This window comes from Simochromis diagramma, unplaced genomic scaffold, assembly GCF_900408965.1.
Source record: "Simochromis diagramma unplaced genomic scaffold, fSimDia1.1 OVJJ01000026.1, whole genome shotgun sequence".
Classification (NCBI taxonomy): domain Eukaryota; kingdom Metazoa; phylum Chordata; class Actinopteri; order Cichliformes; family Cichlidae; genus Simochromis; species Simochromis diagramma.
Genome location: NW_024386985.1, coordinates 6,211,723 through 6,229,246, shown reverse-complemented (window position 1 = coordinate 6,229,246; position 17,524 = coordinate 6,211,723). Strand labels below are relative to the sequence as shown.

Here is a 17,524-nt window from a genome sequence, read left to right as displayed (position 1 = left end):
GATGATGATGATGCGCGTGACGCCACGGGCAGAGGCAGATCAGCGGAGCGGCAGACGGGACCCGGGCTGAGGCAGCAGCAGCATCCGCAGCAGCAGTGGCGCCACAAAGCGACTCTCCGCGGCTCTCTCCGGGATCTGGCATGCTTCGGCTCGGCGGCAGGATGTGCGCGCTCTCGGCCCTGCTCTCCGTGCTCCTCGCTGGACTCGCTGCAGCGTCCTCCGATCTGTTTGACGACCAGCTGGGCGACATCAATTACTGCAAGAAGCAGTGCGCGCTCACCATCAGAAACAAAAGCCCCGCTAAAGTAAGTGGTCCCCGGCAGGTTCCATCCCGCTGCGGCGCGCAGCGCAGACTAACGCGGGAGCCAGAGCTCACGATAACCCGCAGTGAACGTGTTTAGGTCCGCGCGAGGGCCTCAGGGACGCTTCGGCGCACTTAGGCCGAAAATGGATGCAGCTGATTTCTGTGTGCATTTTAAAGGCCAGTCGAGACGTGAACTGCGTCAGTGACCCACTCGGATCCGCTGTTTGTAGACAGGTTTACGCAGACAAGGCCAGACCGGAGGGCGGCAGGCTGAGACCGTGAGGTTTGTGAGTTTCCGTGGATTACAGATTTTATATCTCGGGTGTTTGTCTCCCCCCTCCTCCCCTTCTCCTCCTCTGCTGCCTTCAGGTGTGGTTCAGACACCCTGCAGGGCGGCAAGGGGTAGAGCTGCAAACACCCGGTTTGAAATCTGCGATCCAAAGCTCTGCGTCCATCACACAGAACAGCGACTCCAGACACGCTGTGTACGCATTCACCTTCGCGCTTTGGGATAAACAGCCTTTCCCCTCCCTCCGAAACAGCGCGGAAACGCAGTAAAGATGATGAAAAGCTCAAGGCTGTAATAAACTGGCCAAAAACCTTTTTTGTCTCGTCTATTCCCAGCGAGGCCACCAGAGGACGCTGTTTCTTTATTTGCATCAAGAGTGTGGTGAGAGGAGGATGCACATTGCTGCATCCTCCTCTCACCACCACAGTATCCTGCAAAATTTTCATGGAGCTCGCTCATTACCATCAGCTTTCTCTGGCAGCATCTAAACGCGTCTTATAAACTGTTTATGTCAGGCCATAATATTACAGCTGCACCGTGTCATTACGAATGCCATGACCCATCTATGTCACAGCTCCTAACAAGGTTATCTGGAGTTTATCCAAGACTATAGGAGACATCTCTAATTTTGAACCCACCCTTCTGTCTGTTTGACTGCTAGGACTCCATAATGAACGCCTGTCACCGTGGCTGTCGCCTCTACTCCATCTGCCAGTTTGTCAATGGCAATGCTGGCTTTAATACCAGCAGGGAGGAGTGTCAGGGAGGTGAGTCAGTGTGTCAAGCTGTCCATTGGGCTGTTAGCTTGACTATCTATCTATCTATCTATCTATCTATCTATCTATCTATCTATCTATCTATCTATCTATCTATCTATCTATCTATCTATCTATCTATCTATCTTTGCATTTTCTTCAATGTTAATTGTAAATCAGATTGAAAAAAGAAAGAATCCTGAAGAGAGGTCACGAGGGTCAAAATCCATACGAAGCACAATGGCTCTTTTATCTCGAATTTGGTGTTTTTGTAGTCGTTGGAAAAGACAGGACTGGATTTGAAAATAAAATCTGGAGAGCAACATCAAAGCTCTGGTAAACACTGCGGTGTTTCCTGAAAGCTGGCAGGCTCGTTTTTGTCAGGGTGGGGGGTTTCAGGCTGTTCTCCCTGTTTGAACTGCGGTATTGAAAATCAATGATGTGATTTGCTGTCCAGACAGCAGATACCCCGGTTCCTCCTGCTTCAGTAACAGCATTGTGGAGCGAGTCGTCTTGGTTGTGTCCGTTCTTTCTGCCCTCACCTGTTTTATTTCTTCTCTGCTGACTTCCCTTTTGTGCTCATTCTTTCTTTTCTCGCTCCTTCATCTGCGCTGTCAACCTGCTTTTGCTCTTTTCCTTTTTTATATATTCTGTCATACTTCACTACTGCGCCCTCTCTCTCTCTCTACAGCATGCCAGGAGGCATATATTAAGCTGCTGGAGCAGGAGGCCTGCAGCACCGGCTGTGCCAGCCAGCCTTCCGAACCCGAAATCAAGAGAAGGAAGGTGAGAAAGAGCACTTTGCGCTCAATAGGTGCACCCAGACACACACAACTTATAGGTGTCGGTTTAAACTTGGCACAAGTGTGTACACAGGAGACCACCCTCACTGCCATCCTGCTCTTTCTCCTGCAGCTGAAGGCCATGACTCTCCGCCCAAAGCCGCCCTCTGTGATGGAGGCCGTGTCCAGCTGGTGCAATGACATTGTCAGCTCCGCCCAGAGTTTCATTTCCTCCACCTGGACCTTCTACCTGCAGGCTGATGACGGCAAGGTTGTGGTTTTCCAGGTAGGACCAGCTGGCACTGGGAGACGGGGAACACCACAGAGCAGGGATGTCAAACTCATTTTACACTGTGGGCCGCATACAGCTTTGATATGTTGGCCCGACCAGTGAAACTCCAATTTCTGTCAGTGTAAACAAGTTTAACTCCACAGTGAGATACCTTAATGTAAGACAGAGAAGCAATTTCATCAGAAATGCTGACGACTCTTAGGGCTTAAACTGTAAAGACGTAAATGTGTTTAATATGTAATTTAATTACCTCGGTGCATTGTGAGTGGCCACAGGGGGAGCTCTTCATCAGCAGGAGAAGCTGTAAACTTGTGAAAACACCAAAATTTATGTCCTTCACATAAATTCACAAAGCCAACCAATTAGGCCAGATTGATGTCTTCGCTGGGTCGATTCAGGCCCCCGGACCTGATGTTGGACACCCCTTCCATAAGCTGTATATAAAAGAATGATGTAAGGAGATAACTGCGGGTTGGATCTGACTGCAGTAGCAATGCAGGAAAATGTTCACTGAGGTCATTGATCCCACGGCAGCCACACGCGTCATCACTGGCTGGCTGTTAGGAACGTTTGTTTTACTTTTCAGTTATGCCCTGAATGTGTCACCTGTAAATAAAAACAGCAGTGTGAGCATTTACGCCGCTTTTCTTACCCCGCATTCAAAATTAAGACAAACCACCAAAAAGATGGAATCCTGTTTTTTGCTTCGGTCAGATCTTCAGTCTGTTCTACAAATTTCACACCACGTGACTGGAAAGACAGAATATTTTAACTTGCATGTACACAGTATCTGCACAGTATATTCAGGATATATTCGTTCATGCAGGGTCTGTTGCTTACCGGTGTTGGAAAAATATAAAATGACTACTTACTGCGATTTTACGCCTCATATGTTTTTAATTGGAGGTTAAGGCAAGCCAGCGAGCCCTTATAGATTACTGGATGAGCTCACCTCTGCTTCCTTCCCGTTAGAACTGTGAAATGTATCCTCTGGTATACACTGTGTACAGCCTGGGCCACAGCTCATTTTAGAGTCAGTGCATCTGTGAAGGTTGAGTGAACAAGGGCACACAGCGGGGTGGAGGAAAGGTGGCTGAATTCAGAGAGCTGGGTGGGTTTTTTTCCCCCTCACTGCACTTTAATTGTTTATAAATTTCCTTTTAAATGATGTCACTTCCCCTCGCTGCCATGCATATTTGATGACCAGCTGTTGAGCTCACCTCACGATGGAAACTCACTGCAAGATTAAACAGAACAGACTACGCCGAAGAACAGTGAAAAAGTGAAAGTGCTGCTTCCACTGTGGTGCTGATGCAGACTTTTCTGCATTGACAGCTGAGGTCATGTGTGTCTGGTGACCTTGGCTGACTTGGAAAAAACCTCTCTATTATCCATCGCCGTGCGTCTTTAGATGCAGAGTGGAAAAAAGATTCAGCATTTGTCGCGTTTTCTGTTTTTGAAAAGAGTAAATTCAGATGTTAGTGTATCTTTTTTTGTTAAAGCCAACACAGTAAACCACCTCTACATTAAAGCTAAAATAAGATTGGGTCTGTTTAACCACCGACTGCCCAGACAGATCCTCCAAAATCAAAAACCATCTCTCCCAAGTGTTTTCCCGTTTGTATAAGTGACTTCAATGGCAGTTAAAGCTACATAATTAAAGGCTTCCGTGGGAAATGATAGTATTTATGCACTCTAACGCATACACACAAAGGCTTCTGTGTAACACAGAGCTGTCTGTTATGCTGAAATTCATTATTAGGTATAAAAATGTGTGTGCACGCTGGGCTGTAATTCTCAACCTCATATATGGCGATGGAGCAAGCGCAGAATATGAAATTACCGACATTTCTTTTGGACTCTGTGATGGATGTTTGCTCTTTATGGCAGCGACACGCAGACTGGAGCAGCAGGGGGAAACCAGCAGGCTCCGAGAGGCAGTGAGAAAACTATCAGGCCTGTGTTTAGTGGGCAGCTGGCGAACCGCCACCAACTCGACAGATTGACTCCCTGAGTGTTGAAACAACAGAAAAAGTCGGGCTAAGGATCGGGACAGCAGAGAGGAGGGGGGAATAAACCGCTGTTGCCTGAAATAAAAATGGCATGGCTGTCCATTACAGGCTGACTGTATACAGAGAGCTTTGCCTGACACCATGCTGCGAGGATAATAATATGAGCAAGCATCATAAAAACAAGCAGGCGGCTCACAGGAACCAGACAGTATACGATTCTCAGTTATTCCTACTGAAGGGAAAAACAAACTTGTAATTTTAAAGAAAGACTTGCAAAGCAGACCTCTTTATCCCTTCTCAACACCACCTTGTTGTTTTGACAGTTCAGCCCTCGATGAGGTGGCGGGAGAAGAGCGTTTGAAACAAAGTAGATCGATTAAGCGCCTCTTCCAGCTGAGCCGTGGTTTTTGTTAACAAACAATTTGAACTCTGTGTGCAGTGAATAAATACTGACATAAACACGGACACAAGCGACACGTGTGCTGGATGCAGAGCTGCTGCAGGGAGCGAGGGTGTGGATGACAATCACAGTTTAACTTGGATCCCTTCTTGATGTTGATTGATCGGGACTGTGAGATGGAATGGGGGGGTGTACACATTTTTTTCCTTCAAAAGGGTAGCACGATAGTCCCCCCCGTATGCATATGTTAGTGCATGTTTCCTGCATAGGCACGGTGAAATACTCTTGGCCACAGAACAGGAAGGCTCGAAATCTGAGGTACACCCTGGACAGGGGACGATAAACAGCCACACACGCTCTCAGATCCACAGCTACGACCAGTTTATCTGACAAACACGTCGTGGAGGACACCCCCACAAGCGAAACGAGAACATGCGCGGAAGAGGGAGTGTTCGCCCGGGGCACCAAACAGGCTAGGACCGCCACTGAAAATGAGTGAGAATAAACTCAGTTTCCAGAGTGACTTGCAGCGCGTCAGCAGTCCTTTGCTGCTCTGGTCATGTGACTGAAATCACTCGCTAAGTTAGCAGATCACTCATTTCCAAAACAAAGTAAAGAATAAAGTGAAAATGATCCCCGATTATAGCGTCCGACACAGCAAGAGGTTTCAGATCCCGTCGAGTGTCCGAATGGATGAATAACGGGGAAGAAGACACTCCACGGGGATGTGTTGTGCTGTTAGTAGGCCTGTGAGAGTGTGCTGTTGCTGAGGCCAGCAATAGTATCGTTACAACTGACTACAGCTGCTGCTAGAGTGGAGGGAGGGTCAGCAGTAGGGAGGCAAAATCCTCTTTTAATGAGTTCTCCAGGGGAACCGAAAACATTGCGCACGTAATGAAACACACAACAGTGCAAATGGCAACAGCAGGCTCTATGTGGGTTTAAAAAGATGTTTTTCAGAGATGGTGTCCCACTAAAAGGAGCTTTAGTGAACTTATTTCAGTGTCTGAGAGAAAAGGAAACTGAGCATGCTTGAAAAAACGAATTCTAATGACGGCGTTGGTTTCACACAACGTTAAATGCTGAAGTACGAATAAATGAACTTTTACTGAACAGAGGAGAAAGATTCAGAGTCCGGAAAGACTCTGTCGTTATACTGAGAAACTCACGGGGAGCGTTTGTAGACCGTACCCTCACAGACGGCTCTTAAAGGGCTGAAATGTCCTTGAATACAAGTTTGAATCATCCTTCCAGCTCCAGGGCTGTCTGTGGGTAAGAATCTCAAATCTTTGTATGAAGGAGAGAAAAGAGAAGCAGGTGTTTTGTGTCCAAAGTCAGAATTTCCGCAAAGATTAACTGAATGTTAAAGGTTTTCACTATAATCGTGACCTTAAGGTGACGTAGGATCACCTGGATGCCTTCTGTGGGGTTTCTATGTGTTTGCTCGGACTTTTCTCATCGCTTAGGAGCTCATCTGATGCTGTTTTCCTCTCCTCAGAGCCAACCAGAGATGGAGTACTCTCTGCCCGAGCTGCAGGCTCCTCGATCCAGCGTGGCAGACAAACCCTGGCCTCAGGTCCACTCTCACACCCAGAGGCCCCACGGTTAGACCAAAATGCTCCGCACATCCATGCTTCTGCAATATCCCACCATTTGTTGTTTCAGCTAGAACTGATGTCCACTTTTTTAACTGTGTGTCAGGTGCGAGGGGACACGGGGAGAAGGGAACTCCCAAAGCTGCAGCGAAAGGGAAACACGCCGTCCAGCACCCGGAGGACCTCGCATCTGAGCACGACTTCCTCGGCTGCATGTCCAGGTGACACTGTGGAAAATCACCAATTAAATGATTTAAGCAGGGCATTTATCATAAATTTAAATTGCTTTTACACAAGCGCTCCTTGGAGCCTGCATGAAAATGAACCTAAAGACACTTGAAACCTGTTTGATGAAGCTAATCTAGCACAGCTAACAGAGCTGCAGTATCGCGCAGTGTTTGGCAGTGGACACATTTAACTCCCTGACCTTACACTGACGTCCTAACTGACAAAGACAGCTGAACAGATGAAGTTCATCCTGTTTGCAAAGCTCATAAAACGCCATTTAAAACCACAGAGAATCAAATAAAGTGATTCTTTCACTAAACGAGTTACAACATGCAGAAAAATACCTCTCTGATTCTTTGACTTTGAACTTTAATTGCATTAACGAGATGCTATTTAAGTCTATGCAACATCTGCAGCGCATTTATTTATAATTTGGCGATCTTCTCGGTCTTTCTGACCCACCTCATTCTCATGCCCTCCCCTGCTCCCCCGCTTCCTTCTGCAGACGTTCTGGCCTTCCACGGTGGATTTTAGCCGCTTGTCTCTTCCTGTCTATCATGGTCATGCTGTGGCTCAGCTGTGCCAGCCTCGTTACCGCACCGGAGCAGCACATCAAGACACAGGTACACATTTGGAAAAGAAATGAATCAACATTAAATCTTGAATTCTGCTCTGCCTGGGTGGGCAGTGCACCTGTGTTTTCTAATCTCGGAGCTCCTTAAGGACACCTTTAAAGTAACACAAACCAAACAACAGCCCACTTCTGTCTGAGTCTGGATTTCATTCCAGGAAGGCGGCATAAACATTGCTTTGATATCTGATTCTTATCAGCATTTCCCATCCACAGCAGCTAGCATGTCTTCTCCCGGTCTTCCCTTTCTGCTCATCCAATCCGTTAGTCGTTAGTGAGGCGCACTTCATCTGCAGCCTGTCACAGCCTTAAAACATGCTACCAGGCTGCAGCTGGATCATCACAAGCATGTTTTGTGCGCTCCGGTGTCTCACTTTGCTTTGTTACTGAACATATCTCAGCCACACGTACAAGTTTTATTTGATTTATTTATCTGTTGATAGTTTACACAAGTTGTAATTATGAGTAAATAAAAGCTGCTGTGTATGTAAACATGCTGTGAATGCACTGGAGGACGTACATCGTGAGGAGTTCTTCAGTCTTCTCAGAAAGCTTTAAAGGAAAGGGAATGTTTCAAACATTAGATAATCGCAGCATTACCAACTTAGACTTTGAAGATTTTTTATATATTTGACTCTGATAAACTGGGAATACACAGATGTGTGTTTGTCAGGTTTTTTATCCTGGATCCTCAAAACTCGTGCGGTAAAAATCCATGAAAAACAAAACAAAACAGGATACAGGTAAAATTCTCCTCTTTCCATCGCTGAAGCTGTCGGCTGCTGTCAAACCTCAGACGTGTGCCTTCTCTTCCCTTTAGAAAAAAGAGCTTTTAAATCACAGCAGTACACAAACGCTTTCCTAGAACTGTCAGTTTATCCACGCCGTATGGTATTATGTGCCTTTTTTAAAAAAAAAATTATTTGTATCTTTTTAGCTGAGTATCAACGGAGATAAAGAGTTTCTGGAAAACGCCCACAAGGTCAACCCGTACCACCTGAGTCCCGTCATCGCCGTCACCGTAAAGCAATCGGAGGAGAGCCAGGAAGCCGGGCCGCTGCCGGTGAAGGTCGACTTGAACAAAACGTGCGTTTAGGATGGAGAGCGGCTGTCTCGCTTCAGCGGGTGACTAAACTCTGAGGCTCGTCAGAGAAGAGGGGTGGGGTGAAAGAAACACATTACGATGCTTACTCCATCAGCAGAATTTTAAAGAAACATATTCTTAAGAGCATGGCACCCTCCATCTTTTAAAGTGATCTCACACAAACATCTAGCTCGTGTCAGTCAGTTGGGTTTTTTTCTGTGTCAGCTCCACCTGTCATGCATTTCATTACTTTGTACAATCCAGGTTTCGTCAAGCGAGGTCGTTCCCTAATGGTTAGCCCGCTCATTGCTTATTGATGAGTCTCGTCTCCGAGCCACGCGCGAGACAAGCAGAGAGGACAGACCGCAGCCGAGAGCGCTCGTGTCATTCGTCAAGTGTGGACAAGAAGACAAACGCGGAGCTTCATCTTAGATTCAATTTCCCTCGTTCTCAGAGAGTTTGGATTAATTAGTGGCTTGCTCACAGCAAAGAGGGAGAAACAGCTCTGAGAGGAAAGGAAGATGAATGAAAGGTGAGCGAAACACCCAGAGAGTAATCCCTCGCAGTTTATGATCCGTTTACTCAGTCAGCACCGTGATCTGTGCAGAAATAGCCTCGAAATTGAGATTCGCGTCTCGACAGCGTGAAACGGTTCTCAGGTGAGTGACCCTCGCCGGGTTCAGAGGTACAAAAACAGCACGTCGGCGTCTCTCGTCGCCTCAGTCCCGTGTGTTTTCTGGATCTTTGTCTTTTCACACAGCTCGAATTAAATCTTAAACCGGACCCCGTCTTTAAAAATGAGCAAAAATCGACCTTAATTTATTTTCTCCTCGTTATATTCCGAGTCATCAAAGTGAGTTACCCGTTAGTGTTTTTGCAGTACCATGTACAGTTCAGTCATCATGCAAATGTAATTAGTCTGTATGTAAAATACTGTAACATCAGCTAGAGAGAGACACACACAAAGACAGATCACACCTGTTGCTATATTATTAATAATGCTATTGTTATTATTATGATGATAATTATTCTGTTATTGCTCTTCTATCACTTCAAGACTTCATAGCTGTTATATGTGCTTTCTAATAGCTGACTATTTTGTATGTCCTAGGAGCACATACTGATGGATTCCCTCTGTAACAGTGTGTAATGCAAAGCTTTTAACACAGACCTTTGTTATTGAGCACAGTCGCAGTCTTAGAGAAGAGTTTCTGTTTTCCTCTCAGTGCTTTAGATGTCCTGTAGCGCTCTCTTTTAATCCAGGCTATGTAGACAAAAAAGCGTGCATGCAAGTGATTCTTTGATAGTTTATCTTAACCGCTCGCCACTACGGCACAACTCTACTGTAGACTTGTGATTTTTTGTGTTCATATTACTGTAAACCTTGAATAGAATGCGTAATAACGAATGACAATATCCTCATGATATACAGGAAGGACTCTTAATAATAATTTTTTAAAAAGCCATCCGATCGATATCTGTGCCGGAGGTATGCCGCAAGGAACGTGAAGATGGATTTCAAACTGTATTGTTTCCTTTTTACTGGTCTGTTAATTTTCAATGAAACGATACAACATGATGAAATAAAGTGTTTTCATGGTAAGCGTGATTTTTTTCATTCCTATAGAAAACCTCAGACAAAGCGCGCACTCGTGCGTGCTTGTGTCAGCGTGTGTGTGAAGCTCGTAAAGACAGAAATAATATCAGGCTTAACGGTAGCATGGAGAGCAGAAGATTAATGGCAAATGGTCCGGTACTTATATAACGCTACACTGAAATCACATTCATACAGTGCTTTATTCTAAGCCTTTAAGCACTTTCTAACCGTGACGCCGCACACGCAGTCCAGTGGGTGCTCTGGGGACCATTAGGGCTTCAACGTGCAGACTGGAGGAGCCGGGGATCGAATCACCAACTGTCCAACCTCCTCTAACTTCCGAGCCACAGCCGGACACACTACACAGATTATTTCAGAAGCACCCAAACACAGTAAATGAGCACATGAACGTCACTCACATGTGTCGCTGCTGAACATATCCCCCAGCCTGAACAGAGCGGGTCCCATGGTGCGGGCGAAAAGGTCATCAGGCTGAAATGTTGTTATTCACTTTTATACGGCCAAGACAGGCAGCCCATCTGAATTCATTATTCAGTCACACTAATAACATTTTTAAATAAGCTTTAAAATGCTTAAAGCTTATTTAGCTTATAAGCTAAATTAATCTAGTAAATAATTTGTTTTCAGTTTCCAACAAACAGGAAAATTAATTGACTAATCATTTTGCTATTTTGTCATTAGTTTGTTTAATATCAAATAATTATTTTTGAAATGTATATATTTTTAATAGTGTATAATATCATAAGAGTCGATAACAACTATGTTAAATGATGACTTTTAACTTTTCGTGTATTATTTATTTTTATGTTAGAGTTGTTTTATAATATATATTTTTACTGATCAGTGAGCCCATTCTCAGCCCCAGTGTGTAAAAACCACACTCACCATACAGCAGTCATTATTTCCACCTGCCTAATATTGCTGCCTCCAGTAGTCTCCAGCTGTGGTGCTGTGGTGTCAGCTGTGAGGTGAAGCCTCCGTGGATCCAACTTGTTTGTCCAGCACATCCCACAGATGCTCGACTGGACTGAATGTGAAGGATGTCAACACCTCAAAGTCGATGTTGTGCTCCTCAATCAATCCGGAACCATTTTTGCTTTCAGTGCATTATCCTGCCAAAAGAGACCACAGCCATCGGGGAGCACCGTTTCCATGAAAGTTTGAGCGATAGCAGCTCATCTACCAGGACCACCCGGGCCGGCCTTCGCTCCAGTGAGCCTTGGCCGCCCATGACCCTGTCTCTGGGTCGCCGCTGTTCTTTCCTTGGACCTTTTAATAGACACTGACCGCTGCAGACCGAGAACACCCCACAAGACACCATACTGTCAAACCCACTCAAATCCTCACACTCGCCTATTTTCCCTGCTTCGAACATCAGCTCTGAAGACAAAATGTTCACTTGCTCCCTGATGTGCCCCGCCCACTCACAGATGAAGAGATAATCCATGTTATCCACTTCACCCGTCAGTGGTCGTAATGTTATTCTGCTAATAAAAGTGACAACAATGAACCAGGACACCCCACCTGGCTCATACTCACTCACAACTTCTCTTAAATAAACATTCGTTTCAGCTCTATAATAGCCTTCGAAACGATGTTTACACCATTAACCTTTTTATTAATCATCTGCAACACTTTATGAAAATATGTTGCAATTTTAAGCCACCAGACACTGTTCATTCATAGTTTTTATAATCAGTCATTTCCTTATTTGCTGTTAAAGAACACAAAGTTGGACTACTTTATTAATTATTGTCATTGTAAAGCATCCTATTGTTGGGGGATAGATAGATAGATAGATAGATAGATAGATAGATAGATAGATAGATAGATAGATAGATAGATAGATAGATAGATAGAATTTCCACTAACAGGCTCTTTTTATTGTGTAATAACTATTTCAGTCCACTTGGTGGCAGCAGAGGTTTGGTGGGAGGGTGATTATAGGACTTTCTGCTATTTTTAAAATCCTGAATCCTGCTCAAGCTCATTCATCTAAACGTGAGTGGGATTATTTTTAAGATCCTTAATGCTACAGAGAAAAGAGGTTGTATTTAGTTCTTTTCACATCAGACACTCTTCCTTAGAGAATACTCCTGTATGTGAAGACAACTCTATATAACTGTGCCATTACGAGAGGACTCCCAGGGGTAACCGAGTATTTCAAAATAAAGCTACTGGGACAAAGTGCTGAGAGAAGAAAGGATGCATCTACCTGCATTCACCTGCAGGAGACAAACACATGCAATGAAGTTCTTCAGCTCAGTCAGAAGAGAAGAGAAGAGAAGAAGAGAAGAGAAGAGGACATTTTCTTAGGCGTCTCTGTCACAGCATCAAAAACAGACGAGATACAATGAATTCATAATCAAACACCACAAAACAAGGGCAACACAACAGAGCTTCCAGTGCATGTGTCCAATTAGCATAACATGCTGGATGGCTGTGTGAAAGACAGACAGACGGAAGGAAATATCAAAACATGCCTCAGCTGTGACACATAATCAAAGGGAAGAAGCTTCTCTACACGAGGGTGTGATATTACACCACCCAGTGATGTTTTGGCAGGATACAGTTTGAAGTGGGTGGTGGTGCTGCTGTCACTGGTCACCATGCATGGTGTGTCTGTGAAGGCAGCGCTCTCTATTAACACTGCCGTGCTTGTGTGTGCCAACAAGTGACGACAGGTAAAACAGGCCCGTAAGTGAAGGGAATCAGAGTGAGTTAAGCTGAAGACAAAGGCAGGGGCCGGGAAGGTGAGGATGGAATATTCTGGGAGTTTTCTTTTGTTTTGTCATATGAGCTCAACTCCTCAAGGTGCAAGGTGCAAATCTGTGTCTTTAACTTCACACTCAGCCATCCAGGAGACGGATTAAAGCTCAGATCTGTCGGCCATACATTCAGACACTTTAGGTAAAGAGAGAAAAATTGCCTGCTGTAGCACCACTCCAGGAACTTGACCGAGCTGGCCTTCGCTCTGTGTGCACTGAATGATTTGGCAGCGGTGGGATCTCACTGATAACAAACTGGAGAGAGTGGGAGAGAGAGGTTTTCTGTGAGTGAGACTATCAGGTCTGGTTAAAAATACATTTTTATTTATTTTTCTGTCTGTTGACGAAAAATAAAGTAACGGATTGTTCTTTTCACACAGACGTGCTGACTCATTTAATGCAAATGGGCACTGCTGTCTCACTCTCGCTCTGCACGCCACAATCAGGCCTTCCGTGTGAACGCAGGGAGAGATAAACTGAGACTTTATGGTCCTTGTTGCCTCGGGCTCGGACAACACGTCGCACGAGCTGACATTTATGACCTGATGAGAGCTCTGTCTGTACTTTGAACACAGCGTGTGGACGACCATTTAGTAACTGAGGGTCTCGGCGCTGCTTCCCTGCAGCATCAGGGACCAGGAGGTATTTGGCTCAAAGCACGTGGTTGTCATACATCAAGGCTGAGGTCAAGGAAACTGAATCTGCTCTCTCTATACGATGATCTGAGCGCAGCTTCAGAGCTGCCTCTTTGCTCTCACAGATGCTTCTGGTGGAGTCGGTCAATGAAAAAAAGGCTTAATGTAAATGTAATTTGTTATTTGTGTGTGTGCAAGTCTTCCGCTTTGCCCCACAGCACAAGAAAGAGAACAGCAACTGTGAATCCAAAGCTCCAAATTATTCTCTGTTTCCTCTCTGATCACCAAGTCATTGTCATCAGCGTGTCATTCAGCCTTGGGGCGCATCTGAGACCCCGACAGTCAGGTGTCCCTCAGCTAAGCGCCCTTAGGGGGCGCTATGGAACCAGGTTTGAGCGCTGGTGGCCCCATTATTACAATTTAATGGTTTATGTGAGTGAAGAGGTAATGTTCCTCTCTCGCTCTCCCTCCCAGCAGAAAGCTGTGTGCTGCTCTTATCTGGCCAGACCTGCTGCAGGAACCAACCTGCAGTGCATTAAACAAGCCACCACACACACACACACACACACAAACACACAAACACGGGGTCTACACAGAGCCGCGTGTGTGTGTGAGACTGTGAAAATGAACAGAATAATGAGAGAGGAGCGACAGCCAGAGACAGTTAAGGGAAGGAGAAGGAGAGTTCATCAGGGGGATTGATTGGATGCTCCATTGTCGTGTATATTTGTGAATAATTTATCTCAAATATTACACTCAGAGAAAATGATGAACGTGTAATGTGTTCACGCGCTCGCACGGAAGTGACCTGGAGATGAGAAGTTAAATAAAGCTGCGCTAATAGCGCGAGTAATGGTATTAATAGGCAAATGGGTGCAAATTGGCTTTTTAAAATATTAATATTATACATGACACAGCTGAAACTTACGCCTTTGCAGGTGGGTTTATTTGGCACCCACGCAAAAGGGTCCACGTTTTCCCCAGCCACGCAATATTCTGACTACTTGGGGGTGGACGCATTTTAAAATTAAAGTCTTGGATGGAGCTATGATGTGTGTGTGTGTGATGAAACCTGTCAGCTCTGAAGCCGTCTGAGTCACACCAACTGTGTGTGACAAGTGTCAGGATGGATGTGATTGTGTGTCAGATAAGCTCCGACATGCTGGAAACTTTTGTGTTTTTGTGGAGGGGGTGAAAAATCCCCCCCACACGCATACATACATACACACACACATCCACGCGGACTAACTTTATTTCACCACATCTGTCACAAAGCTCGCCTGCGCCTAAAACAAAGATTCAATCAGAGCTTTAACAGCGCGTCAGATCTGAATTCCGAGCACCCCCCACCCCCACCCCCCGGTCTTTCACAGCCGAAGCAGCCGTGCACGTACACATGGGGAGACAGACATGTACATACAGCACGGATGCTACCCGGACTATTAAACTCCAAGCTGCCCGACACGCCACTCTCTCCAAACTAAGCGCGCAGGCACGAGAGGCGGTTTCAAGCTGCCCTCTCTGTGAATTGATTCTACTATGAGCCTGCCCGCACTCTGCTCTCAGCGGCAGGGGAGGGGGGGAAGCCGCGAAGAACGTTAGCCCCTGGCCGGGTTAAAACCTTGCGTGATCCTTAAAATATCACAACACGTATTTTGACACGTGTCCGTGACATTTGTTTTTTCGCAAAAAGCACAAAAACAGCTTTTTAAAGAGTGAGCTGGACGAGTCTCTACGCGCGCGCCACCCCCGCGCTGCCAGATGGAATCGTCCACAATTTATTCCAGGGAAAGACTGACAGTTTTTTGGGTCATGAAGCAGCTGTTCAAGTCAGCGGCCTGTCCCCCCTCCGCTGGAATAAGAAATTAGATCATTTTAAAGTAAATAACTAAAGCCTCTGGCCGATAAGGAGGAATTATAGAATGGTGTGCAGGCTCAATTTAATGTAGAGAGAGAGCCCCCACCCCAAAACAGTTGAATCCAATAAATACGACCCCTCCCCTCCTCCATGAAATTATTTAACACATTGGTGCTAGAGTTACACCAACTTATTATCAACACAGGGGATGGATGGGGGCCCGTATCATAAGCAACTTACTGAAGAATTACATTTGCGGGGCAGTTCTGTGGTGCTCGGCTTTATAATAACTGCTGGTTTGAGGTAGAGGGAATGATGTGGTGTAAATAATGACATGAAATTAATGTTTGGCGTTTGAATGAAATTTTAGGCTCCCGAAGGTCAAATTAGATCATGTTGAATGCAATCCTGATTAGTTTTGATTCCTAATTGTCAAAACTGATTGCCAGTGTCACTGATGATAATACCGTCTTAACGAGCTCCATTTGCGTCAATTATCACTCCACTTAGAGTTTGACAATAATGTAATGTATGGGAGAGATGCATTATAATAATTATGGTCTTTGTAGTTTACCTGAATATAGACTCGTGAAGTTGTTTTTGCTCCACTCTGCCTTTTTATATATATCTTTACGCACCATTAAAACATTTGCTGAACATAATGCCTGTTTGCCACCTTTAAGTCACTTATCGTTTTGACCTTTCAGAGCAGGTACGATGTAAGACTTACTGTGTAATTAATTCTTCTCCCTTTAAAACAAATGCCATCTAACACCTTGATTCTATTAGTTGAACATATTCCAGGTTTTAAAGAGCTGTGCTGAGAGGCACTTGGTTAAGTAACATCCCAAGTATTGTGCCAACATAATTAAGTTTCATGAACCACATGCTGTATCAGATTAGCCCATAGATTTGTGTCATTTTGGTATGGAAGGAAGTATATTACGTGTAGCTCGTTATCAGTACAGAGGAGCTAATTCTTAATGCTGCCATCAAGTCTGCCATGCTGAAACGTCATTTAGGAACTATTTTGTTTGTAAAGAGAGGCCTGGAGCTCCAAGCTCCTGCTTCATGCATCAGATCAAGTATCAGCTGATCATCATTTGTAACCCTGTTATATCACCAAATGTGATTAATTGTACAGAAAACTAAATTTTCATCAGAATAAACTCCTCCTGGTGTGTATTACTTTGAAATTTGTGATTACATTTCCTTCACTGTCCATCAGTACATCATTTCTTTATATGTAGGGTGGCATATAAAGGAGCCTGACTTCCTTGTGAATTTTTGAAGTGGTCTTTGAAACTCTTTAAAAATCTTTCTTTGGATACTGGCTGCTTTTCACTCATTTTCAGTCCCAACCTTGCCAACAATAACAGTTTGACAGACATAAAACTGTTATTCTCAAAGAGCTATTATCTGAAAACTTTGCGTATCTCAGGATGGTGTGCAGTGTGTCCTTCAAAACAGGGATGAAATTGGGCAAGATGAGGACAGAAGAAGACGTACAAAACTATCTACAGCAGAATCTGAAAATCCTATTCATAAGAAATGGGAAAAATCCAGCAAAGACCCAAAGGAGGTCCTGATCTGGACTTCCAGCTGATCCATCTACTGTTCACTAAAGCCTGATCAGAAATGACTTTAGTTGAGGGGTGGCTGTCAAGAAGCCACGCTTATGGAAAGTTTTGTTCATAACATCATCAGTATGTACGAGGTCATGAGAGAGTTACAGCAGTGAGAGTCTAGAGTCATCTGTAAGACACGGTGGAGGTGCTGTCATGGTTTGGACTGCATTTCAGTCAGTGGTGTTGGAGATCTTATTAAAACTAATGGATTTATGAACACAGAAATCCCCCATCAGATTTCATCCACCATGGAGTACCACCTGAAGACCATCTGATTGGCAGCAGCTTCATTTTTCAGTATGACAATGATCCCAAACATACTGCCAGTGGAGTAAAATTATACCTGCATAGGAAAACACAATGGAACACCATCAGTCATGGATGGGCCTCCCCAGAGCCCGGACCTCAGCATTACTGAAGCAGTGTGGGAACATCCTGACAGAGAACAAAACAAAAGACAGAAACATCCAAAGATGAAGATTTCACTGTCCTTTAAAAAGCCTGGAGAGCTATTCCTGAATATCCTCACAGAGATAACAGAGAGCTGCTCAGAGCTCAGATGGAAGGATGAAGGTGGACACACGAAACATCGACTTTCAAACTTGGTAGAATTGTATAAACTTTGTTTTTACCTTATTTCCCATA

The 17,524-nt window shown here is 44.8% G+C and overlaps 1 protein-coding gene across 1 annotated transcript; it reads left to right on the top strand.

Annotated features, from left to right (window-relative positions):
• Positions 1 to 42: 42 nt before the first annotated feature.
• Positions 43 to 9,975, top strand: tmem59l (transmembrane protein 59-like). Its single transcript, XM_040040191.1, has 8 exons — positions 43 to 305; positions 1,255 to 1,360; positions 2,040 to 2,134; positions 2,264 to 2,416; positions 6,333 to 6,438; positions 6,536 to 6,650; positions 7,163 to 7,280; positions 8,226 to 9,975. The coding sequence occupies exons 1-8, from the start codon at positions 141 to 143 to the stop codon at positions 8,382 to 8,384; spliced, it is 1,017 nt and encodes a 338-aa protein (XP_039896125.1). The 5' UTR covers positions 43 to 140; the 3' UTR covers positions 8,385 to 9,975.
• Positions 9,976 to 17,524: the final 7,549 nt, after the last annotated feature.